Source organism: Monodon monoceros, unplaced genomic scaffold (genome assembly GCF_005190385.1).
Source record: "Monodon monoceros isolate NGI ecotype Baffin Bay Population unplaced genomic scaffold, NGI_Narwhal_1 Super_Scaffold_21, whole genome shotgun sequence".
Classification (NCBI taxonomy): Eukaryota; Metazoa; Chordata; class Mammalia; order Artiodactyla; family Monodontidae; genus Monodon; species Monodon monoceros.
In genome coordinates this window covers 159,817,546-159,843,140 of record NW_021703778.1, presented here as the reverse complement: position 1 = coordinate 159,843,140, position 25,595 = coordinate 159,817,546, and the positions used below count along the sequence as shown (strand labels likewise).

General features: G+C 42.9%; 1 protein-coding gene across 7 annotated transcripts in view; it reads left to right on the top strand.

Moving 5' to 3' along the window:
- The window catches only part of FOXN3 (forkhead box N3), a 403,885-nt gene that overhangs the window by 368,323 nt on the left and 9,967 nt on the right, over positions 1–25,595 (top strand). For 4 of the 7 annotated variants that reach the window (XM_029238644.1, XM_029238645.1, XM_029238646.1 and 1 more), the window contains 2 exons: positions 1,494–1,559; positions 11,229–11,334. In XM_029238644.1, the coding sequence (XP_029094477.1) occupies positions 1,494–1,559; positions 11,229–11,334 (172 nt within the window). The remainder of the gene's footprint in view (positions 1–1,493; positions 1,560–11,228; positions 11,335–25,595) is intronic. The other 3 variants (XM_029238650.1, XM_029238651.1, XM_029238649.1) reach the window with 2 other exon arrangements.

Here is a 25,595-nt window from a genome sequence, read left to right as displayed (position 1 = left end):
TATATATTTTAACATCAGTGGGAATCGATGACTGTTTTAGGAGTTTCACCCCAGGAGTTGTCAAATAAGTTAATCTACCTGTTTCTCCTACAATATACTTCTTAAAATAAAATTTTACTCCATTATGAAGTGTAAGTAATGGACCTCCTGCAGGCAAAATAGAAAAAGACCTGAAGAGTCAAGTTCCTTTGCCTTTGTTTGTTTTTCGGGTTTTTTTCTGTTTTGAGACACTGTCTTCTGAAACCAGAGTCAACTGTATTATTAATCACTGGTAGGGCTTTATACTGTATCACGTTACTCCCCGGGAATTAAACTGCACATATAAAGTTATGAAACATGTACTTTTTTAAACGGTAAAAAAGTTATTTTCTAACATAAAACCCCAGATAAAGTGCCATTAGCCGTAAATTGAATTTTTTGGTATGTAATTTATACGAAAACTGACAAGTGCGACCCCGCCACCCCGCACCCCGTCATTAGTCATCAGTTTAGTGGATGCAGAGGTAGTAATCTTCAAGGGCAGGCATTTGGATGTAGACTTCCTTTATTTGGACCGGGCTCAAGCGGCAGCTCCTGTCACTGGGCCTCAGCGAATTTTACCCCAGGGCAGCTGGGACGCTGCGCTGGGGCAGATGTTCTTTTCAGCCTATTCAGTGACCATTCTTGGGGGTTGTTTACTGTTGCCATGGTGACTTTCGTTTCCATAGCAGCAGAGCTGCTGTTTCTCAGAGGAAAATGAATTTAGTTATAAAAGGATAATATTTTTCTGTCTGTATATAACCTGCCATCTGTCAACCGGTGGATCAGAAAGGATTCAGAAACCTATTAAGACTGATAGCAATGAAGTGATGAGTTTTTTTTGGTCCCATATTAAAAGCAATAATAGATGTGGAAACAAATGTTGTCCCCTCAACATCAGAACTTTAATTTTTTTCTTTATATTGATGTGTGTGTGTGTTTAATGCCTTCACCGCCTCCACCACTGCTGCGACAACCTCATAAAATACAGTTTACATTCTGCTGACAAATGGAAATGACCGAATATCTTGTTTGTATCTCACTAGATGCAGGTGTATTTAGTGCTTTCTTTTCTTGGTGCTGTGAGCGTCCCTGGTTCATTAAAGATTCCGGTGGCTGAACTTTCTATTGTCACCCCACTCTCCTCTCCTCCACCCCCGGGGACAAAGCTGTGCGGGTGAAAAGATCAGCAACTTATCAGGAACATACAGTGCAAATTATGAAATTAGCAAACTGCGAAAAAAAACCCGTGCTTTATCTGAAAAACTTGCTAACATGCCCCTTAAATCTCATTCTAGAATAACATTCTTCCTTGCAAATCCAAATGGGAAGAAAAGTCACCTTTGGGATAGCTCCTCTAGATCCTGGAATTTTTTTTCTCTGTTGCATTCATAAACTGTAACGTGCAGGGGGAAAAACACCCACACACACCAGCCCCGTTGTAAATAATGTTGTTTATTGGTTGATTTTTCCAGATCCTGACATTGATGCTGCCAGTGCCATGATGCTTTTGAATACTCCCCCTGAGATACAAGCAGGTTGTGAGTAGATATTTCTATAGCCTACAGCACCATAGTTTGTGAACTTAACCTTCTCCTTTATATACCAGGCCATAGGAAGAACTAATGCTCAAGCCAACCTTCCCTTATAGAATCACTTTAAACTACCTCAGTGCATGATTACATACATGTGCGCATAAAGATGCAGCTACGCATATGTATGAATGAATGCATAGGTGTGTTTCCAAGATGAGAAAGTTCTAATATAATTTCAGGGCTTAAGACTTGGGGGCAGGGAAGTGGACCCTGTAATGAGTCCCAGAGGAGAGACCCTTTGTCCTGCAGGAATTGTTCCTGTGAGTTTGTAGTTTCTGCTAGAAGAGGCTACAGGGGGCCAGCCTGACAGTCATGGAACTCAGCAGTGTCCGTTTTTAGACATTCCTCTCCCCTTGGGGACCTCATTAATAACAGGCTACCATTTAAGAGAGAGGAGAGGAAAATCTGGCGAGGCAAGGATGCAGGAGTTTGGAACAGCCTTAAAATGGAAACACTGTGGTGCCCCCCGCCCTGCGTCTTCCCCACCAGCTTTCCAGGGTGCCACAGACAGAAGGGCAGGGCTGGTTTAGCGAAGCAGGGCTCCTATCTTCATCTTCTGTTGGCCCTTGAGCAATGTCAAGCTTGAGACAACTCTTTTCCTAACTTGAACTTCTCCTCTCTCCACCATCGGATGTTTCTCCCCACCTCTGGAGCTACAACATTGTTAGAAAGGTCTCCTTCCCAAGTGATGACAAATGACCCAAACGCAGACATCTGTCCCCTCCTCCTCCCAACTTGAGGGTAGTTTCTCTGGCACATTCCACCCCCCACCAGAAGCCTGTTGAGCAGATAGCCACCACGGGCCGCTCAGCTCACTGGCAGGACAATTGCATCGCCGCCTCCTGTGCATGAAACTCACGGCGTGGAGAGGGCAGCGTGAAGCGGCACACCCCGCCGTGACGCCCACCAGGGCTGGCGCCCACCTGCCTCACTCTGAGCGCTGCATGGCCTCCTGAGCAAAGGGAATCCCCCGCTTCTGGAGCTGATAGGGTTTCCCACAGGAGAACATCTGTTCCCAGACCCTACTCAGGTGTCTTTTGATGCAGAGTTCCAGACCATCCCTCCTAGCCTTCTACTCGTCACAGCCTTCCAACAGCTTTAGGAAACTTGGCTCCTTCCTTACCTCGTCCATTCTTTAAAGGACCCGAGAGATGCAGCCAGGCATTCTCGGGAGAGACTCATCCCTGTGCCGCGGGCTGCCATTACCTGATCCTGAAGGCACAGAATTCTCATTCTCTCTTTGCTAAACTCAGCTTGCCGGCAGTTGACATAACGGCTGCCCACACCTCCGAGAAGGAAACACCACCGTAAGCAGATGTGTCGGTGCAGTCCTGTAACTAGTGGCTAACCTGTAGCGTGGGTTTCAAATAATGTTTGAAGTTACAAGGAAATGAAAAAAACAAAATCAGAAAAAAAAAAAAAAAAAAAACCCTCTGTTCTCAGATGACTCTTGCAGGAAGAGTATAGACCAGACTGTAATTCAGTTACGGTCTGAAATGGTTTCTGAAATCGAGTTGCGTAATTCATCATGAGGCAAGCGTTCTGATTTTATCAGAGCTGTGTAAGGTTCAGGCACCTTCCTTTGCACCCAGCCGCCGCCCGCAGTGATCATTGGTTTAAAGAAATAACTTGGGGCTTCCCTGGTGGCGCAGTGGTTGAGAGTCCGCCTGCCGATGCAGGGGACACGGGTTCGTGCCCCGGGCCGGGAAGATCCCACATGCCGCGGAGCGGCTGGGCCCGTGAGCCATGGCTGCTGAGCCTGCGCGTCCGGAGCCTGTGCTCCACAACAGGAGAGGCCACAACAGTGAGAGGCCCGCATACCGCAAAAAAAAAAAAAAGAAAAAAAAGAAAAAAGAAATAACCTGATGAACTGGAACTGGAGTTAACCAGGAAAAGGCAAAGGGATTGGTCATTAACAGCAGCTTTATAAAAATCCATTATCACTAGATTCTTGACCACAGATAGAAGAGGAAAAGGGTTGATCCTGATTAGCTGAGAAGTTAATTGTTTTAATGTTCTCATGGCTAAATGAACTTCTTCTCTCCCTTACTGTAACACAAACTGTAATAATTATTTTTTTCAAGGTATCCATAGTCTTATTTACATTGAAATGCTGAATTTGAGTTTTCAAAGCGCGTTCATGTCTTGAAGCTGTAGAGGCTTTCCTACCGCGCTGTCACCACTGTGAGAAACCTGGCTGTAGCCTTCGTGAAGGCCCCCGCCAAGAGGGGGTCCCAGGGTCCTGGAAGGAAGGAACCAGGAAGCCCATAAAAGTCGTGGAAGGAGACACATTGGCAGGAGCAGCAGAGAAGTAAATTTAAGGACTGGGCAAGAGGGTAGAACATCACCTTTATATTCACCTTCCTGTCTGACCCCAAGCCTTGTAAAATCCCCATGAGGCCAAGCTAGGGCATACTCAGTGGGCCAGATGTAAAGCCCCCCAAAATTGGACCAGTACCATCGGAAGGAAGTGAGTGTCCGTTGAGCGTCCACTCCAGGCACTTGGGGGAGCCAGGGGGTCCCTCCTCAGCCTTCTGAGAAACGCAGTCCAAGGTTTGTGTCTCCAACGCCAGGCCTCTCTTTTCACTTAGCTCTTCTTTGCCTCACTCTCCCTTCCCCTCCCTGCCTGATGTTTCTTGTCCTGGGAAGTGATGCAGTACCTTGCCTCCTGAAGGGAGACGCATTCCATACATACGGTGGTGAAGCCACCGTGCCCTACACTGCTGGCTTTGTGCAAAGCCTGGAAAAAGTGAGAGGTGACCCCTCGACCAAAAGGTCCAAAGGCAGCAGACACCCAGGCAGTGATGGAGTGTGGGCAGCCTACCGAGGGGTGTTTGTGTGCATGTGTCCCGGTGAGGATGTGTATGTACATCACCCAGGTTCGGGGGTCCTGCCACTGCCCACGCGTGGGGAGCGTGGGTTCCTGTCTGCATGGAGTCTGCCTGTGTTCTCCCCCGTGTTGCTCCGTGGCTGGGCTCTGTTTATAGAGCTTCCTTGTGTGCTGCTATTTATAGCCCCTTGTTTTCACCTCCCAGGCTGTGTGATGCCCCTCTTCGACTGGCGGCCACCGGCCACCAACCTAGTCTGTCTGCCACTGGCACTCCCAGCCGTCGGAGGCTGTCCTGGATGGTTTGAAAGCCTTTTCCTTTGTCATTGCCCTTCGTAGCCAGCTCACTTCAGGTCACCAGACGGCAGCCACTTAGGTCTTTTCCGCTCATCCTCCCTGCTCAGCGCCTGCACAGCTTAGCTCGGTGCACACTGGCCTCCGTCTGGCTCTGAGCTGAGTAGTTCATAGAAAGGAAACTTCTCCAGAAGTTGATGAGAACCCCAGCCAGCCAAGACGCTCATCTTGGGGGAACCCGAACCTGCCCCAAGGGTGCTCACTGCAGTATGTGTTGCTTGAGCTGGACCCCCTGTGGGTCCCCTCAGCCCCTCCCTGTGCTCTGACGCTTCTCTTTCTGTGAGGCAGCAGTGCACATCTAATCAAAACCTCAGGCCACAGCGTTTTGTCTCCTCTGGTAGCACCAGCGGTAGTGTTATCTTTCTCAGACTTTCCCAGATTGCAGTATGGGGAACATTCTACAAGGTGTGCCATCGTGTCTCAGGTGCTCTGTAAAACACTACTTCCAGAAAAATCCAAGCAGGACACTGCTTCCTCCTTATCTCTTAACTTTGGATTATGCTTCTGGTCAAGTCCATCCACCTACCCCCCCACCTCCCGGTAAAAAGTGTCTGTGTAGACTAATTCCACTTCTAGAGTCTACTTAAATACCTGCTTTGCAGTTCCCCTTCGACAAGCCCTGTGAGTCATCTTTAACCCCAGTGGAGGAATTGTTATTAAGTCCAGAGAAGTCAGATCACCATTACTCATCTTCAAAAGCTTGCATGATCCCTGGTTGGAATGTTCCAGAGAGGAACTCTAGGTAATAAAACAACAAAATGGGATGGAGGGGGGAGGCGGAGTTCTGCATCCGCCTCCCCAGAACTAGGCTGTGTATGGATGCACCAGCCACCGGCGAAGAAGGGCAACCAGGAAGCAGGCTCCCCTCTCTCAGCCCCCTCCCCAACATCTTTCCAAGGAAGCAGGTGGAAAGGCCAATTTTAGGAAAGGGAAGGATTATCGGAATCACCTGCTGCTCAGCTTATGGCCTCTGGTAGCTTAGCCAGGGCTGCTCTCCAAAGGCGGCAGCAGGAGTGCAGGGGTTACTTTCACAAGCTGTGAAAATCAAGGAAACTGAGCATCAGGAGGGAAGCTGGGGAAGCCAGGATGGGGCGGAGCTGAGGGGGGCGGAGCTGCAGGAAGGTTTCTCTTGTGCCTTCAACTTTTTTTTTTTAGGTTCTGGAGACGATCACATTTAGATCACAGTGAGCGGTGCTGCTTGATTGGACTCTGTGTGTGTGTGTGTGTGTGTGTGTGTGTGTGTGTGTGTGTGTTGCGTGTGTTGCTTTCTTGCTGGTTAAAAGTAAGAAAGTTTAGGGTCACTGTATAACTTAATGTAAAGTGGTCGATCAGCTGGGAGCCCTGGTGCTGATGTCCTTAGCACCTCATCCCAGGATTTGAGAGTCTCAGATGTATGTCTTCTCTCCTATAAAAGCCACTTTAAAAAAATTTTATTTTATATTGGAGTAGGTTGATTAACAATGTTGTGCTAGTTTCAGGTGTACAGCAAAGTGGTTCAGTTGTACATATACATGTGTCTATTCTTTTTCTAATTCTTTTCCCATTTAGGTTATTACAGAGTATTGGGCAGAGTTCCCTGTGAAGAACCAAATATTTAACTGATCTAACAGAAAGGGATGATGCTGGAGGCCTATGCTTTTTTTTTCTTTTTTTAAATTTTTGTTGGAGTATAGTTGATTTAGTGAGAGCCACAAATCTGAGTTTAAGGTTGATTTTGAATGTCCAGTTTCTTATGGCATCTCTTCTCTAGCTGGAGCCTAGGTATAATTTCAGCACATTGGGTGGGGTGCACTGGGGTTTACGTGCTTTGAAATACATTGAGGGAAATGCAAAGGAAATGAAAGGAAGTCGACCTGCTGATAGGAGAAGGACTGAGGAGCGGTGGACTCGGGTTCCACCAGATCCCAGAGTCAAAAAAGCCATGCAATAGGGACCTCAGAATACCTTTCTCAGACATTTTAGACTGGCTGTGATTCATCTTTCAGAAGCCACATTCTTGACACTTGGGGATGGAGACAGAAAGGAGAAAAGATGGGAGGACAGTTAAGTGTCACAGCCGGGCTCCTGGCAGCCTGTGAGCAGAGAGGGCCACACCCGCCCGCCGCACGTGAGGCGCACTGCCAGTGCTGAGGACTGAGAAACGCCGGGTTTGGCCAAGGCAGCGTTCAATGGCAGCTCATTTGAGAAGGAGCTCCAGGATTCAGAAGAAGAGCCTAGTCTGCACACCAAAAGTCTTGCGAGTTTCAGAAAATAGCTCAGGGAAAACTTTTTAATGCTGAGGGATAGCTCCGTCCGTGAGATTGTCTTTGAAGTGAATACAGTTCATTAACCAGGAAGATGTTTTCAGGGGTGAGTGCAGAGTTAGGGAGAGCTACAAAAAGCATAATAGGCTGAAAGAATTTCCCCATGTCCTGACCCCGTTAGGTCCTGTGCCTCAGAGATAATTAGTAAGAAGATGCCGTTGCGGTGAGATGGGATGGTGGAAGGATGAACATGGTGATGACGGTGATGATGAGCTTATATAATGGGCCAGCCACTGAGCTAGCAATTTGTGTACTTTGTCTTGTTTAATCTTCAAAATGATCCTCTGAGGTATGTTTATGCCTACTTCACAGGTGAGGAAACTGAGGCACAGAAAGGGTAAGGCACTTGCCCAAAGCCACAGAGCTAGCGGTGGGGCAAGACTTTGAGTGGAGGCCATGTGGCCCCATGACTTGTAACCATGCAGGAGGCTTCTTCCCTGAAGCTTAAATGAGACAAGAGGGTCAAAAGAACCCAGTCTCCAGTAGGTGCTCAGTGAGGGCTGGCTTCCTTTCTCTGTTTCCTTTCACGCCAGGTGCGCCCCTGGTGCTTAGAGGTTCTAGGCACTTGGGCAGAGGACTCTGGGCAAAAGAAAAAGTGGGGCTGCATTTCTCCTTTGACTGGCAGGTGATTCTGTGGCCGTACTAGAGGCCAGGGGAATGCATGCTCCATGAGTCTCATCCGCCCTCTTCACTTTCCAGGGCTCCCTAGTCTTTGTCCCAGGATTTTAGGTGGTTCCGGTGTTTTTGCCAAAATGGTGACTCTGACATGATTTGTTCAAGGAGAACGGAAGCACCGTGAGAGCAGTGGTTGCTCTTCCGGCTAAGTCTGTGACCAGAAAGATGGTCAAGGTCTTCCAATACAGTCTGGTTTTGTCTTTACTCATTCTTATGGGCTTTCTTCTTACCTGGACTGGAGACAGCACAGGCCACCCCAGGATTGCTCTGGGAATGTTGAGCATGTTGATGTTGATGATGGAGGGAATTGATGACTAACGTGTATTTTCAAAATAGCAATGCCTGTATTGATTCAGTTAATCTCTAAATACTCTGATAAATACCATTCGTCTCCTTCTTACTTAAGTAGCTTGTCAGGGGACACAGGCAGTAAAGGACACGAATGGGAAACACCAGAGTCTGGCTCTCAGCCACTATGCTGCAGACCACTTCCTTGCTCAAAACCCTTTAATGGTTTTCCCAATATTCATGGGATGAAGTCCAAAGGCATCTCATTCCTGCTCGGATTATGTGCTTTATCAAAATTACTTTTTAGTTCATGTGCACATTGTGATTTTTATCACTTCTAGGCCTGGTTTGTGCCTTTGAATCCCAACTTTGACGGCACTTCCTACAGGAAGGCTTCCCAGATAGCTTTTTTTTTGGGTTCGGTGTCTCCATCTTTCATGCCTATAGGCCCCCTGCCCTAGCACTCGCCATAGTATATTTTCATTGCCTCTTCAGTTTTCTGTCTGTCCCACTTAACTGTGGGGACCCTGTGTCCCCTTCGTCTCATACATTGGCAGGTAGTTGGTAGTTTAATCCATTAATTGATACGATCTGTATATGGGACTGTAATAATTTTTACTGGTGAGAATTATAACCATGGTATAAATTTTAAATATTTAAGTTTTTTGGGGGGGTACCATTCTATGAGATTTGCTTGCTGTTCTAGATGAGATCCCTAGTGACTGGTATATTAAATAGTATTATCAGAATTAAACTGAACCTGTGGTCATCTGACCATTTTGAGGAGAGTACGCTACAGCAAAATAGTTGAAAAACCCTTTCCCACGATCCCCAAAACAGAGACAAACCAAAAACACCTCTCTTTTCAAGCAGCCTGAAGCATCTGTCTACAAACTGCATAGTTCTACTGGTTTTTACATATGTCTGTCCACAGAAGCTATTGGTATTTTCTTCTAGAAGTTGCGTAGTTTTAGTGCTTACGTTTAGGTCTATGATCCATTTCTAATTAATTTTCCTAATGGTATGAGGTTAGGACCGAGGTTCATTTTTTTCCAAATGGATCTCTGATTGTTCTCTCTTTTCTTTCCCCCATTGTGTTGTCTGCATATTTTTTGTCAAAAAATCAGTTGACCACACACATGAGTCTGTTTCTGGACTCTATTTTGTTCCATTGATCTATATTTCTGCACTTACACCAATACCACACTGTCTTGTAGCTTTATAGGAATAATTCAGGTAAATATAAATTCTAGACACTCTCCTAGAGTTCTAGAAAACTCATCAACTGGGCAAACTATGATAATTAGCTGCAATATCACATCATAACAGGTTTCATGCTTTTAAGATACCTGGTGAGTCCCCTGCCTCAGATGATCTGAAATCAGGCTGATAGTACGGGATGGGTAGGAATTCCTGATCTAGTTCAGACTACCTTCATAATTAAATATGGGAAGAGACGGGATTCTGGAACCCTGACTGCACTAGTAGTACTGACTTCAGGCACTGGTTTCAATTTTGTCTCCCATCCCACCTTTTATAAAACCTAGTAACTAGGGCCTTACACAAACCTGGATGAGAAATGGCAAAAAAATATTAGCAGGAGCTACAGAATGCCCAAGGAATCGGTCTATAACTTAATCCCATATTCCAGAGTGGACATTCATCCTACGTGAAAGACCTGACTGAAGGTTCAGAATATTTAAGTAAATGTGCTTTTAGAGACCTGAAAATGATAGGAGTAAAAAGTATATGCTGTGTATTTTGGGAAAAGTAGTTATTCTACACAAATAATATCAGCTTTAAAAACTTAATATGCAGAGTGGCTTTTATTTTTGAAGGTATGATTTTCTAGAGTCTTTTTGGTAAGGTGTTTGTTTGAGAAAGCACAATTTGTCCACCTTGCCCCCGGATGAGACTGTGCCAGGGGCTGCATGAACACAGCCAGAGCTCTGGGGACTCTTTCGGATGCTGGCAGCGGAAGGGGTCTTAGAGAACACCGTTCAAAGAGGGACACAGAGATTCCGTGAGCTTGCCTGAAGTCCTACCAGAAGAACTAAGATTAAAACCCTGGCGTCAGTGTGCTCACACAGGATGCATGCCTGGCCCCATATACACACACATGGAGGAGTGTTGATGGTGCAGTAAGAATATTAGCTTGAACCAGAAGAAACTGCTGTTTGGGAGGTCAAAAAAGATCGAATATCAGGGATTTCCTATGGTTCCCGTCTTCTGCACATCCTCAGATTCATGTAAGGCCACCGTGAGTTTATATGCAGCATGGGCAGTATCTGATGGTCACTGGCGTGAAAGGTTGGCTTACGATTAATCCAGGGATGAGTGTGTATAGGAGACCATGGAATGATGAGAGAGCTCTCAGGAGATTTGCTTAGAGGAAGCTTGTGGGAACGAGGAAGGCAGCCCTCCAGAGCGGGCTGTGTGATTCTGAGGCAGGAGCCAGATCCACGCCACTGACGACCCTTCACTCCCAACAGAGACGGTTGTGAGGATTATGAGATGATGAGATGATGTTGTGAGCGCTGAGGTGCTGAGTAGTTTGTAAAATCAGCTCTGCTGTTCTTTTGGCTGTCTTTTTCCCTTGTTGGATTAAGGACGCTTAGAAAGATGTTCCCAGTTCTGACCATGAACAGCGAAGCATGAGGAAATGCTTTTGTTTGGTCATCTGCTGTCAGGTGGTGTCAGGTTCTTAAGATCTTTTTAGGTTCTGACTAGAGATAAAAGATTATATTTAATAAATGCAAGAAAATAATATTTGAAGCCCACTTTTTAAAACTTATCTTTTTTTTTTTTTTTTTTTTTCCCCACCAAGGCATCAATAATAAGCTATTGGTCTGACTTGGCTGACTAGATCCCTTTCTTGAGGTGTGGTATCTTTCTCTCTTTCTGTCTCGCTCTCATGGTATTTTTTTCTGTATCTATCTCCGTGTGTGTGTGTGTGTGTGTGTGTCTGTCTGTGTGTGTTTCTCTGTCTCTGCTTGCTCTATGTACCTATGACTATCTCTTTCTCCCTTCTCTCTTTCTCCCTTCTCTCTCTCTCTCTCTCTCTCTCTCTCTCTCTCGTTCTCTGGTGTATCCAAAATTTCTGACTCAGAGCAGAAATCTTCACAGTTGGATTCATGTGTGGTGTCTTTTCCCTTTTTGCTCTTTCAGTTCCTCCAGGAGTGATACAAAACGGAACGCGGGTTCTGAGCCGAGGCCTGTTTCCCGGAGTCCGGCCGTTGCCAATCACTCCCATTGGAATGACAGCAGCCGTGAGGTAAGGGAGAAGCTTGCTGGGCAAAGCCCACCTGAGGAGTGGGAAGGACATTGTGTGTCCCCCGGGGCTACTCGAGGGGATGGAGAAGACCAGCCTCAAGTAGTAAAGACACAAATAGTACGGGTGTTCGAAAAAGTTAAAGTAGCTCCCAGGGACCCCAATCCAAGTGCCAACTTCTCCTTCTTGGGCCATCAAATTATCCTGGTCTCTTTGCAGATTAAATGAAGACAGATGAAACTAAGTTGCTTTATTCTAAAAAGGTGGGGTAAGGTGAACAGAAGGAAATGGTGGGCAAGTTAGTCATTAGATTCTAGGCTAGCTGGTTGACCTCTAGACTTAGCCCTGTCACTTCCCAGTCCTTTGACTTTGGGTGGATGTCTGACCTCTCTGGGCCTCAGTTCCCTCATCCACGAAATCCTCTAGTCCTGGGAAGGGTTGCAATGAAACATGCAAAAAGTTATGTGTGAAAAGTGCTTTGGTAAGTGATGTATAAATACCAGGTGGCATCAGTCCCCTGCTTCTGAGAATCCAGTCAGTTGCCAAACCACATGAACTCTTCCTTGGGAAATTTCTTTCCTCCATCCTTCTCACCTCCTCTGCCAGCCCCAGAGTAGGGTCTGTCGCTAGCTTGGAAGCCTCACACGCACCAGTTTGAATGCCTTCCTCCTATTCTTGCTGCTTCTCTGCCCACCCTCGCCCATCCATCAACCATCGCCAGACTGATTTCCTAAAATGTGCCTCTCCAGCTGTCTGCAAAAGCATCCTCCTTGGCTCCCACCACATCACCCTGATGTCCCCCTGGTCCTCCCATCTCCTTGAGCCAAATTTGTTCTCCACATACATCCAGTGTTTGCCCATCTTATTCATACAGTTTCCTCTCTGTCGATTCCCCTCAGACTCCATATACAAGGCAGCATATCCTTCGTGGCCCATCACAAAAATGATTCCTTCACAAAGCTTTTCTGCACAGGCCTCTGAGCCAACATCAGATTAATTTCTCTTTTCTTGGAACCCATAAGCCCATGCTTTGGTTGTGACCCTTTGATGAGTGACCCTATGTGTGTGTGTCCCTCTGTCCTCTGTGGTTTGCTTGCTGAGGACAGGCCCTAGGTCTCACTCACTTGGCTGATGTCTCATTGCATGTTGCACAGCTACTTGTTTAGAAAAGGCCTGCCATGCCGAGCTGCATCCCTTCACAGCATCACCTTCTAGCTTCTTTCCTGCACTTTTGGATCAAGTTCACACCTAATGGCGATTTTGCTTTCATAGTGTTTCATGTCCCAAAGGAAACCATCCCAGGAAGTCTGTTAACTGGGCCCTGAGGGACACGTAAGGTCGAGCTCCCTGATGTGAATCAACCATGTGGAGATTCTCCACTCACTTGTGTCTTTTAATCCTCCCAGCAAACCAACTACTTTTGCCAGGATGGAAGTCCTTAATCTTCAGGGCAGGCGCTGGCATTTGGAACCTGCTAAGGAGGAAAGTTGGTAGGAATTAGAATAGTCATAGAATGATAAAAACCACTTATCATTTCTGTTAACCAGACATGGTGATACTTTCCAAAAGTGTATGGGAAGGTTCTTTTTCTTGTACTTCTCCCATATTTTTCTTAGATATCCTGAGATCAGTAATTGAATTCATAAATGGTAAGCCTCTTCCATGAAGCCAATATATCCATGCCTTGGCCTCACCTTATGAGAGAGACATTCTGTTTTCTGTTCTTTCTTAAAATTGTTTCTGCCTAACCTCCTAGTTTGCCTTTTTGGTTGAGAAGACTTTGAGACCGTAGACTGTTCTTACGGGGAGTAACAATCTACTTTTCTGAGCGGATGCTAGGTACAGACTTTCAGTTTGTCGTCTTCAGCATCTTTTCAGTGCCTTTGAAAGCAAACGAAGCTCTCCATGTGGCTCCAGCCATTCCCTCAGAGAAGGGAAGAGCCAGGCAGAGCGAAGGGAGGCCTGAGACCGGGCTGGCCTTCAGCAGGAGCTGCTCCTAATTTTAATTCCTAATTTTAATTATTACCCTCATGGCATATATAATTGCAGAAATTTACTGATTAGCCTCTAGAAGCATTATGTAAAATATAATTTTTTTTAACTGGTTATGTTCTGGTTAGAAGATAACATAGCACTACAGCAAAACAATGATGTCTTCTTTCTGGTAAAAGAGTTGCTACTCATCCAGTCCAGCCAGTGCCTCACCTAGGCTCCTTCCACGGTAAAAGGCCACAGACAGGTTCAGGGCTAGACCTATGCGTCAGTCAGATCCAGTTGGGAGACAGAAGCCACACTAGGTACTCGAATAGAGAGACTTCAAAATAAAGAACCGTTAGCCAGGTAGAAAGTTATTAACCAGGCAACTGGAAGGGTAACAGAGGACTCAGGGTATCACGGAGGAAACAGTTGTAGGAAGTAGCCACATCCTCTCGGGTGAGGTTGGAATGACTGCCTCTCAAAGCTGGACCTCAGACCTCAGAGGAGGGGCTGGGGCTGGGATCCAGACCTCTTAGGAGGTACCACTGAGCTGGGCTGGAATCTCTGAGCTCAGAGGAGGGACCCGTGGAAGGACCAGAGGTGTCTCTAAGGAGAAAGCTCCTGCTAGGGCACGTACCTGTCAGGGAACGTGAAGAAGTTGGGTCTCCAGTATTGGAAGAATCACAAACTGCATTCAGCGGCTACTGTAGGAATGAACTGGCGCTGCAGAGGGGAAGAGGCATTGCTGGGGTGACGCAGGAACAGGAAGCACACAGGAGGGAGCGTGTCCCCTCTTCCTCCACCCCCTTCCCAGTCTCTTGAAGGCGGAGCCAGGAGTGCTGCAGAAATGTGGCTTGCCCCAGCCCACGAAACAGTACAGTAGTCTGGGGTTGGGGCTGAGTGACAATAGCTCATAACGTCTGTCCCCCTGCAAAAGCGCTCATAGTCGAAGAGTGACCTTCCTCAACGTCACAGGAGGTTTAAGCAGAATCATTTCAGTGAAATGTACAACCGCAGTTCGCAGAAACTAGACAAGTTCCCATTTGCATAAATAGAGATAAAGAAAACCATTGTGCATTAGCAGTCCATTATCCAAATACCAATTCTGCACTTTCCACCTCAGTTTAAGAGACGTTAGGGAGAGGAATGTCGCAGGCTCTGGAAGATCAGGGACCCTTGCTTATAATACCTTTGCCCTCTTTATGGCCCAAGTAGGAGGCAGTGCGACACTTTCAGGAAAAATGAATATAAACATAGCTAGGTGGGTATTTGCGGGAGACTGTGTAAAACCCATTAAGAAGTGTTTGGAGGGGAGGGAGGGATCTTGTTTTGCTTTTTCACATTCATTGCAATTGCAATTGTTTTAAATTTGGCCATTTGTCAGTTGAACCTAAATTCAACTAAGGGTATAGGGAAAACAGTCCAGCAGAGAATAGAACAACAGCAAACGTCGTCCGCCAGACCACGTGGCAGTGACCAAGGGTCCCTGGGGGTGTTCACATGTTTACAGGGGTTGCTGTCCCCATCAGTTCAGCTGGGGCTGGCAGGAGGGCCAGAAAGTCATTAGCACCCCCTGAAGACCTGCTTCCTACCCTGCTTTGTGTGACAGGTTTTCTGTGAGAGTCTAAGCAACTTCTCCTTAAGTGAAAATATTTGTCTTTCAGGGATTTTTTTTTTCCTCCACTGAGTGGCAAAGGCCATGTTTGTTTGTCTTAACTCTGAAACTGTTATTGACATAGATGAAGTGTTACTTTTATTAGCTGGTCATTACACAGCTTGTATTTGCTGGGTTCCTTTGCATATAATTATGATGTGTAATCTCCTTGTAAGAGTATCTGTCAATAGCATAATTGACTTTACAGTGTTGACTTTTTACTCAATAACCTCAGGGATCGGCCCATCCTTCGACATCGGAGACCTGCTTATTTTTAAATTGGCTTGGGCAGAGAGTCCTCAAGACACATTTTCCTCAAAATAACTGCTCCCACGTCTCATAGTTTTATGCCCGTGTCTTCTGCTGCTTCTCCAGTGAAATTTCTTGCAGAGAATACACTGAATGGGACAAACAATTATAGTCCAAGAAGAACTGTTTCTGGAACTCTTGGGAAATGGGAGCATAAGACTTCTTACATTCATAGAATTATGGGCTGCTTCCCAGGTACAGGCCATAGCACTCTCCTGGGTCTGAGCCACCTTGTTTTCGACTCTTAAGGCTTTTTGACCCCAAGTGACCTCTCAGGTGGCAGAGAAAAATTAAATGTCCAGGGCTTGCCAGACGATTGAGAGAGAACTGGTGGAAGGGCCATCCTTCATATGTCAAGAGAGCCCAGAAATTGCATGCATGAACTTGAGAACCAAGTTTCCTGGGTCTATAGCCTGCAGCTGTGTGACCTTGGGCCAGGTGTACCTGGGCTTCTCACGAGAAAACCAGCACCTGCCTCATGAGTTATTAGGATTAACACACAGTTACATGCCTGGCGCACAGTAAACATTATACAGGTGTTCAATAAATAAATAATTAGAAAAACAAACAACCCTATTCATAAATGGGAAAGGACTTGAACAGACTTATGTCCAAAGAAGATACACAAGTAATCTATAAGCACATAGAAAAATGCTCAACATCACTAATCATTAGGGAAATGCAAATCCAAACTACAGTGAGGTACCACTTAACGCCCATTAGGATGGCACTGTCAAGAAAACAGGAAATAACAAGCGTTGCCAAGGGTGTGGAAAAATTGGAACCCTTGAGCACTGTTGGTAGGGTTGTAAAATGGTGAAGCCACTGTGGAAAACAGGATGGCAGTCCTCCAAAAATTAAAAATAGTAACTAACATATGATCCCTCAATTCCACTCCTGGGTATACACCCAAAAGAATTGAAAGCAGGTTCTCAAAGAGATATTTGTACATCCATGTTCATAGCAGCATTATTCACACAGTAGCTAAAACGTGTAAGCAACTCAAGAGTCCATCAGCAGATGAACAAACAAGCAAAATGTGGTATATATACACACAATAGAATACTCAGCCTTAAGACGGAAGGAAGTTCTGATACGTGCTACAATATGGGTGAACCTTGAGGACATTTATGTTGAGTGAAATAAGACACTCACAAAGACGAATACTGTATGATTCCACTTATATGAGGTACCTAGAGTAGTCCGATTCATAGAGAGAGAACGTAGAATGGTAGTCGCCAGTAACTATGGAGAGAGGGGATGGGGAGGTAAATTGTTTAATGGGGACAGAGTTACAATTTTACGAGATGCAGGGTTCTGGAGATGAATGGTGGGGATGCCTACACAATGTTATGAGTGTGTTTAGTGCCACTGAAATGTATGCTTCAGAAGGGTTAAGATGGTAAGGTTTTTTGTTTGTGTATTTTATCACAAACTTTTAAAAAGGAAAAAAAATGAAATGAGTAATGGGGAGAGCCTTATGGACTCATCCAACCTGCCCTCCACAGACCTCCCCAGGCCCCCTTTCTGGGCACCTGAAGCTCAGTCCCAACCCCCAGAAAAGGCTTTAGGTTGGGCTTCTGTGCCACCTTGAGGACAGTGCACATTTGTGGCAAAGCCATGGTTTTGAGGAGTCATGACAGTAGTCTAAACCATAGCATGTTGTAAAATCATAAGGAAGCTCCATTTGATCACCACCTAAGGCTGCTTAATTTTATTTGGATCTCTAAGAACCTCAAGTGAAAACTGTCCTTCCCGTGGAACAGGAAGCAAGTCAGAAATAAATGGTTCTATACATACAAAAGATTAATATGTAAGGTCCTGTCCATATAGAGTCACCAGGAAAACCTATGTATCAGCTTTAGATCTACTCCTTGTCATTCTCTTTGTCTTTCCCTTGGAGAAGGTGTTTGTCACAGGAGTTTAGGAAGCCTGCAACCTTCAGTTTTAAGATAGGGTGGGGACCAGTTATACAACTGGAGGGAAAGTTTGCCACTGATCTCTTTCTTTTGTATTGTATTTTGTTTTGTTTTTTAAAAACCAAGTACCTGTCAGATTTTATCTTCTGAAACCATGGTCTTTGAAGGCAATTCTAAAACTCAGTATGAGGTTATGCTTAGTGGTGGGAAGGAGAGGAGGAAATATTACTAAAGGGAGCGGTTAAAGGGAAAAGGAAAAAACAGTACCAGGAGGGCAAAGGATGCACAAGAGTTCCTACTCGGCTGCCGGCTCGGCTTTCTGTCTTGACTTCTGTCTCTTCTGGTCCAGAAATCTAAACAATGACCAGTAAGTTCCCTGCGTAAAATTTGATCCGCGTTCTGGAGCTGCTCCTCGTGTTTCAAATCAATGGCATTGGTTTGAAAGTCCAGGCGGCTTTTCCTATTGTATCTAAAAATCCTCTGCTCTCCCGGTATGCAGAACTGTGCCAAATGCAAAACGGTTCATAGAGGAGAGTTTTAGGATCATTCCTGTTGTGTTCTGCGATCTAGTACAGAGAGGGAGTCACATTTACCTCAGTCTTTTAAGGGGACGATTTGCAGCTCATGGGAGAAAATGGTGCTCCTTCCTGCCCCCGCCCTGGAGGTGACCACTGAGACAGAAGTCCTGGAGTTGTTGAACCCATATGCTTCCTGGTAAGGGCTACCCAGCTGGAGCAAGCATCAGAGGCCCCTGCACCCGCTATCTGAAAGATAACCATAATCCCAAGTTTTGTATTTACTATTCCTAGGTTTCTAAAAGTATTTTTGATATCTGTAAATACTATATTTTGTTTTGCTTGGTTTTGAGTTTTATATAACTAGAATGATACTATGTCTTCTTTCCAACTTGCTCTTTTTATTCATTATTAAGTTTATTTGGTTTGCTGCATATAGTTGTAACCGATGATGGTTTTCATGGCTGTATAATATTCCACTCCGTGGCTATACCACAATTCTTTTTAAGACATTTGAATTGTTTATAGTTCTTTGCTGTTACAAGCAAAGCTGCTATGGAAATTCCTATACGTGGCTCCAGTTTCATTTAAGATGCATGTCTGGGTGTGGGAATTGTTGGTTTGTAAGGTATGAACATGCTCAGCTTTACCAGGTGATGACAGATTGTTTTCTAAAGTGCTTGTATCCATTTACACTCCTACCAGCAGAGTATGATACTTCCCGTTCCTCTTCATCTTCACAGACATTCGGAATTGTCATACTTTGCAATTTCAACCAATCTAGTGAATATGTGACGGTATCTCATCGCATTTTAATTTCCATTTCCCTTCTTACTAAAGATATTGCACAGTTCTTCATATATGTAATTGGCTGCTTGAATGTGCTCTTTGATGGATTGCCTGCTCAACACTTTTATTCATTTTTCTATCAGGTTGTTTCTCTTTTTCTTATCTTTGTAGGAGTTCTTTGTATATTCTGGATATTAATCCTTTATTGACTATATGTGTTACTAATAACTTTTCTAAGTTTGTGGATGGTCATTTCACGGTCCATAATAATGTCTTTTGATGAACAGAAGCTCTTAATTTTCATGCTTAGTAATCATTTTGTAATGAAATCTAGTGTCTTTATAAAGTCCCTGTGCCAAGATCATATGGTCTTCTATAGTTTTTTTCTAAAAGATTTTAAAAGTTTTTCCTACTCATTTAAATCTATAATCCATCTGGAGTTAATTATTTGTATATTGATTTTTTCCAGCAACCTTGTTAAATAAAATAAACCACCTTAGTAACTTTAATAATTTATCTGTAGATTCTTCTATGTATAGCATTATATCTTATATAAATAATGGTGTGGATTTTTCTAATTCTTATATCTTTTATTTTTCCTGTCCTGTTGCAGTTAGGACCTCTGAGTAAAAGTAATGGTAATAGACATCTTTATATTGTGTCTTATTTTAAAGGGAGCTATGTTATTGATGAACAAATGATAGAATGTTCGTTATAGGTTTTTTTAGGAAATATACTTTATCATAACAAAAAAAATTCCTTCTATTTTTGGCTTGCTATGATACTTTATCATAAATGATTGTTGAATTTCATCAACGAAATGTTTACATCATTAAGGATAACTAAATTTTTTCTCTCATTGTTTCTTTTTTTTATATTTTTGTATTTTTTGCGGTACGCGGACCTCTCACTGCTGTGGCCTCTCCCGTTGCGGAGCACAGGCTCCGGACGCGCAGGCTCAGCGGCCATGGCTCACGGGCCCAGCCGCTCCGCGGCACGTGAGATCTTCCCGGACCGGGGCACGAACCCGTGTCCCCTGCATCGGCAGGCGGACTCTCAACCACTGCGCCACCAGGGAAGTCGATCAACCCTCTCATTGTTTTTTACTTGGTGAATTACATTATAAATTCCCAATTTTGAGTAAAATCTGCATTTCTGATATGCTTATGATACATTATATTTTTTACATATTGCTAGTGTTGGTACACTGACCTCTTAGGTATGAATTTTACATATTTGTCCATGTCCATGTTTCTCTTCTGCTATTTTTATCTAGTTTTCGTGTCAGGATTACATTATTCTCATATAATGAGTTAAAGAGTATTTGCTATTAGATTCTCTGAGATTAGGTAAGATTGGAATTATCTATTGCTTAATGTTTGATGGAACTTACTTGCAAAACACTGTGGGGCTGGTGTTTTCTTTGTGGGGTGATTTTTAACTATTGATTTAATTTCTTTAATGATTATAGTATAACTTATTTTTTATTTCTTTTTAAATTCATTTTGGTAACTGTAGGGATTTGTCCATTTCACCTGTTTTCAAATATGTTGGCATAAGGTTGTATCTATTCTCTATTTCATTGATTTCTGCTACTTTATAATTTCCTTTCTTTCTTTGAGCTTATTCTTTTTTGTTGTTTGGTCTGGATTGGATACTTTTATTTTAAACTTTTCTTCTTTTTATATAAAAGTTTAAGGTTATAATTTCCTTCAAACTACTGCTTAGTTTCATCTATAAGTTTTGATACCTTTTATTTTCATTATTGTTACAGGTTCAAAGTATTTTCTAATTTCCATTTTGATTCCTTCTTTGACCCATACATGTCTTTAGAAGTGTGTCTTTAAATTTTCAAACCTAGGAGGAGATGGTTATTTCTTATTTTTGCTTTTAGTTACCTCTTCAACATTGATTATTAATTATAATACATTGTGGTCAGAGAATTGACCTGTAAGATACTGCTTTTTTGATATTTGTGGAGACTTGCTATATGGTCTAGTAGTGTATATCAGTTTTTATAAATATTTTGTGTGTGCTTCAAAATAATATACCTTCTCCATTATGAGCACATGTTCTATGTATGTCCATTAGATCAAATCTGCCTATTAACCATATCTGTGTGTGTGTCTTGGGAGGGGGGTGGTGGAGGGACAGAAGGAGGGAGGGAAGGAGATGTGGGTTTGATCATTTCTCCTTATAGCTCTTCCAATTTGGGGTGTATTTTGAAGCTATCTTATTGGAGGTCTCCATGTTTAGAACAGTTATATCTTCCTGGTGAATTGAACCTTTATGAATGTTTAATGACTCTCTTTATCTGTAATGATTTTTGCCTTAAAAATCTATCTTATCTGGTTTTAATGTAGCTACACCAGTATGGCACGATGTTTTTCCTCCTTTTAGTTTTAACCTTTCTTAATCCTTATGTTTTCGGTTCATCTCTTATAAGCAGCATATGGCTTTTTAAAAAATCTGTGTTAATGATCTTTACCTTTTAATGAAGATTTTTAGCCCATTTTAAATGACATATTTGGATTTATTTCTACCATCTTAGTTTGCATTTGTTTGTCCCCCCTTTTCCAGATTCCTTTCTAACATTGTTTTAAATTGATCACGATTCTTCCACTCCTCATTCCTTTTACCCCTCTTCTGATGGTTTAGAAATTATATATATTTTTCTCTTCTTTTAGTGTTGATCCTTGAACTTTTAACATGAATATTTTAAAATGTGTAGAGTTAATCAGTATCTTTAACCTCCTGATCAATACAAGGCCCCTGGAATGCTTTAACTTCTGTTCTCTCCACCTCCCAAATGATATGCTACATTTGTCTAGGACTTTAGTTCTATTTCAGTTTCTCTTTTGTTTGTTTTTTTTAAGTCAGTTGTTATTATAGTCAGCCCTCCGTATCCACAGATTCTGCATCCATAGATTCAATCAAAATATTTGGGAAAAAAAAGAATTCCAGAAAGTTCCAAAAATGAAAATTTGTTTGCCCTGTGCACCAGCAACTATTTACATCGCATTTACATTGAATTAGGCATTATCAGTAATCTAGAGATGAGTTACAGTATACGGGAAGATGTGCGTAGGTTATAAGCAAATACTATACCATTTTATATAAGGGACTTGAGCGTTTGCAGATTTGGGTACCTGTGGGGGTCCTGGAACCAAAACCCCACAGACACCAAGGGACAACTCTATTGTATTGTCTGGTCAATACCTGAATACATTTTCTTTGCTTATCATTTTTTTTCTTGCATCTGAGACCTTTCTTCTTGTTTTTATTTTTCATTTTCATTTTACAGTGGAGTATAGTAGATTTACAATGTTGTTAGTTTCAGGTGTACAGCAAAGTGATTCAGTTATACATACACATATATCTATTGTTTTTCAGATTCTTTCCCCATGTAGGTTATTACAGAGTACTGAGTAAAGTTCCCTATGCTATATAGCAGGTCCTTGTTGATTATCTATTTTATATATAGTAGCGTGTATATGTTAATCCCAGCCTCCTAATTTATCTCTCCCCTCCACCTTTCCTCTTTTGTAACCATAAGTTTGTTTTCTAAGTCAGACCTTTCTTTTTGGATCATTTTCTTTTTTTTTCCTGAAAAATATTCTTAAGAAGTTCCTATAGATGAGTATCTGCTTTTAATTAAAGTCTTGAATTTTTGTCTGAAAATATATTTATTTTGCCTTTATTCTTAGACAATAGTATTGTAGTTTGACAGTTTTTTTTTTCTCTTTCACTTTGAGAATATTGTTCCACTTTCATCTGTGTCACTGGTTTTATCTTAATTGCTACTCCTCCTTAGGTAATGTGTTTCCTTTCTACTCCTTTTTTTTTCTTTGTATTGTCTGTGATAACTATGATGTATCTAGGTATGCATTTCTTTTTATTTATCCTCCATGGGACTTGTTGGCTTTCTGAATCTGAAGATTGGTGACTTTCATCAAAACTAGAAAATTCTCAGCCATTTTCTATTCTGGGATTGGATCTTCCCCATTTTTCCTTTCACCCTGGAACTCCAGTTAGATTTATATTGGATCTTCTTACTGTGTGCCATATTACCCAATCTCTCTTCCGTATTTTCAATCTCTTCATCTCTCTCTGCTGCATTTTCTATCATATCTTTAGCTCCATCTTTCAATCCACCAATTTTTTTTACTTTTTTTGTCTTACAACTCAATTACATTGAGTTTTTTAATTTCAGGGATTATATTTTTTCAGCTCTAGAAATTCTTTTTGATGCATTCCAAAACCTGTCTGCTTGGTTTTTAATAATCCAGTCTTTCTTTCTAATATTTGTCAATTCCTTCTTTTATTTTTTTATACATAGTTTACATTCTGTGCCTAATTATTGCAATATTTTCAGACTTTGCAGTTCAGATTCTATAGGATGTTTTTTCTGTTGTCTCTTTATGTTGGCGTATTTCTTTTGTGTTTAATGATTTTTTTTTTTAATTGTGAACATATGTTCCTTAAAATCTTATCTGTGGGAATTCTTTGTGGCCTGTGTTTAAAGTATGTTCTTCCAAAAAGGGTTTGTATTTTCTTCTAGTAGGCACAATTGGGCACTTGAAACTAAATTTAGCTTAAGGTCTTTTGGTCCACACAGTAGAATTCTGGCCTCATACCCACAAGACTTCAGGCTTGTGGTTAAAAATTCTCAAGGGAGGCTTTTCTTGTCTCCAGTTCCATCTGGAGCTGAGGTCAAGGCTGGCTTTTATCCCCATTGTCTGCCTGTGAGGGGCAGTTATTTTTCCCTAGGATCTCATTGAAGGCGTCATCATTCAAGGGTCCTAGCTTTTTATGTGGCATTTTTACATTTATACGTTCCTAGTGGCCTGTTTGGTGATTTTAGGTTATGAGCTTCTACTTGAATGTTTGATTAAACTTGATATACAGGAATCCTGATGGCCTCAATGTGGCTTGCTTTCTTCAAGAGAGCATTTGCTTTTAAAATTTCTGCTGGTAGCCTGGGGACCAATGCATCCAAGGCCACTTTAACCCCCTCAAGGGGCCACAGAAACCCGGGAGCTGCCAAAATCAATCCTCCTGCCTCTCCCTCCCCCTAAGATTGGGCTCTTGTCCCAGGGCTAGAGGAGGCATTTGCTTCATGAAAACCCTGCCTTTCTTGGTTGCCTACTGCTCACGTTTCAGATTCTGTCCCGTTTTTTTTTAGATTTTCGTCTGTGTGTGTGTGAAGTTCTTTTGGTACATGTGCATTTATGTAGAGCTCTAAGAGTACCCTTATTTTCCAGGGAACCCAACAATGACTCAGAAATATGTTGCTGCCCTTTATCCAGTATCTTTTGTATGATAGTTGGAAGAATGCCTTCTAAATATCTCCTCTGCCAACTGGCTGGAAATGGAAGCTTCAGGTCATCTCTTGTCCTCTGTGTCTTTCTACCTACAGTCAGTTTTGGACAGAAGCACCGCACTTCGAGTGCTGCTTCTATAATCCCATTAATTGCACCTTCTTTTCACAGTTGGCAAAAGACCAGTGTTCTCAAGTAAATCCCTAAGGAGGACAACTTCACCCTCAATGCCAGCTAGGTTTAAAACCAGAGAGAGAACCCTAGTACACAAGTGAAAGGTGGAGACAACACTGATGAGATCAATACTGATGATACGATAACGGAACAAATCATGAACCTGTAAAGAAACCCATCAAAATGTCCATGTCTGATCAGAAGCTATACCTTAACTTGTTAGTTGCAAGCGTTGCTCATTGTCGGCCTGAACTAATGTGATTTCTCACCTTTTATGTTCAGTATTTCCTGCCCACCCCACCCCACCCCCCGCCAATTTGACGAGAGAATGAATACCAGGTTTTTATTTGAGATGAATAACATGTGGTTCTGTGTCATCCTAGTAGAATCAGGTGGCTTTAAATTTATGCTCACATGAGTGTTGTGAGTACTGTTACATAGAAACTCAGCTGAAACTGAAAAATGGCAGGCATTTCAGACGTATCGAGTGTTCATTTTAATGAATGATTTTTAAGGAGGTGGTTAGAAATCCCCCTTCCAACATGTCCAGGTTGCCTGGTTTCTTCTTTTAAAGTAGTTGGTTCCCCGGAATGACAGCCCCTGCAGCAGGAGGTCTCTGACACCAAGTCAGTGCAGCCAGCGTGTCCCACCATGAACAACATTGCATGGAGTGATTAATAATTGAAGGAGCTTGTCGCTTCCTGCTGAGTTTGTGTGTAATTTATGGATTATGAGCCCATGCTAAAATCTCAGGGAAGGCTAATTGTATCAATATCAAGTGTGAGAGAGATGTATTTATATTTTAATTCTGACTCCGTGAAGTTACGTCTGTGTACCTGTTTTCATCCAGAAATATTGTCAAATGGTAAGTTGTTTCCTGTCTTCATCACAGTAAGCTTGCTTCCTGGGGGGGATGGAGACATTTCAGTTTCCTGCCTGAGCCCTCTTTGAGATCTAGCAGGGCCACCTCGGATGAGTCACGGGGCTCCCTGAGTTTATTCTATTTGTCTGTCTGTGAAGCGGTTGTGTGGGGCCAGCGCTGCAAGGTGTGGGCTGTGGAATCCCTGTTGACGTGCAGTGTGTTTCCAGGAGGAACCAGAGACCCTGCACTGCACAACCTTGAATTCATGAGCTAGGGAAGTGATTTGCTTCTCTCTTATCCTTCACTTCTATGATGCCTTTAAGAAGAAGGTCTCAGTGTGATTCTGGTGTGTCTTGAGTGCTTCTCTCATGCTTGCTTATATCCTTGTTTTTTTTTTTTAAGTATAGTTGATTCACAATGTTGTGTTAATTACTGCTGTACAGCAACGTGATTCGGTTATACTCATATATACATATTTTTAAATATTCTTTTCCATTATGGTTTATGCTTGCTTATATCCTTGAAAGAGAAAGAGAGAAAAAGAAGTTCTCAGGCTCAGAACGTTCCCTCTTATGATAGCATGGCACTGAAATGTACCGTTGCTTTCATTCTGGTGTATTTCTCCCACTCCTCTACCCTGCACCCCAAACGTTTTACTTAAAAATATGTTTCACCTGTGGAAAAAAAAGAAAGAGAAGCACAATGAACACCATATATACCTTTCACCCAGATTCACTAAGAATT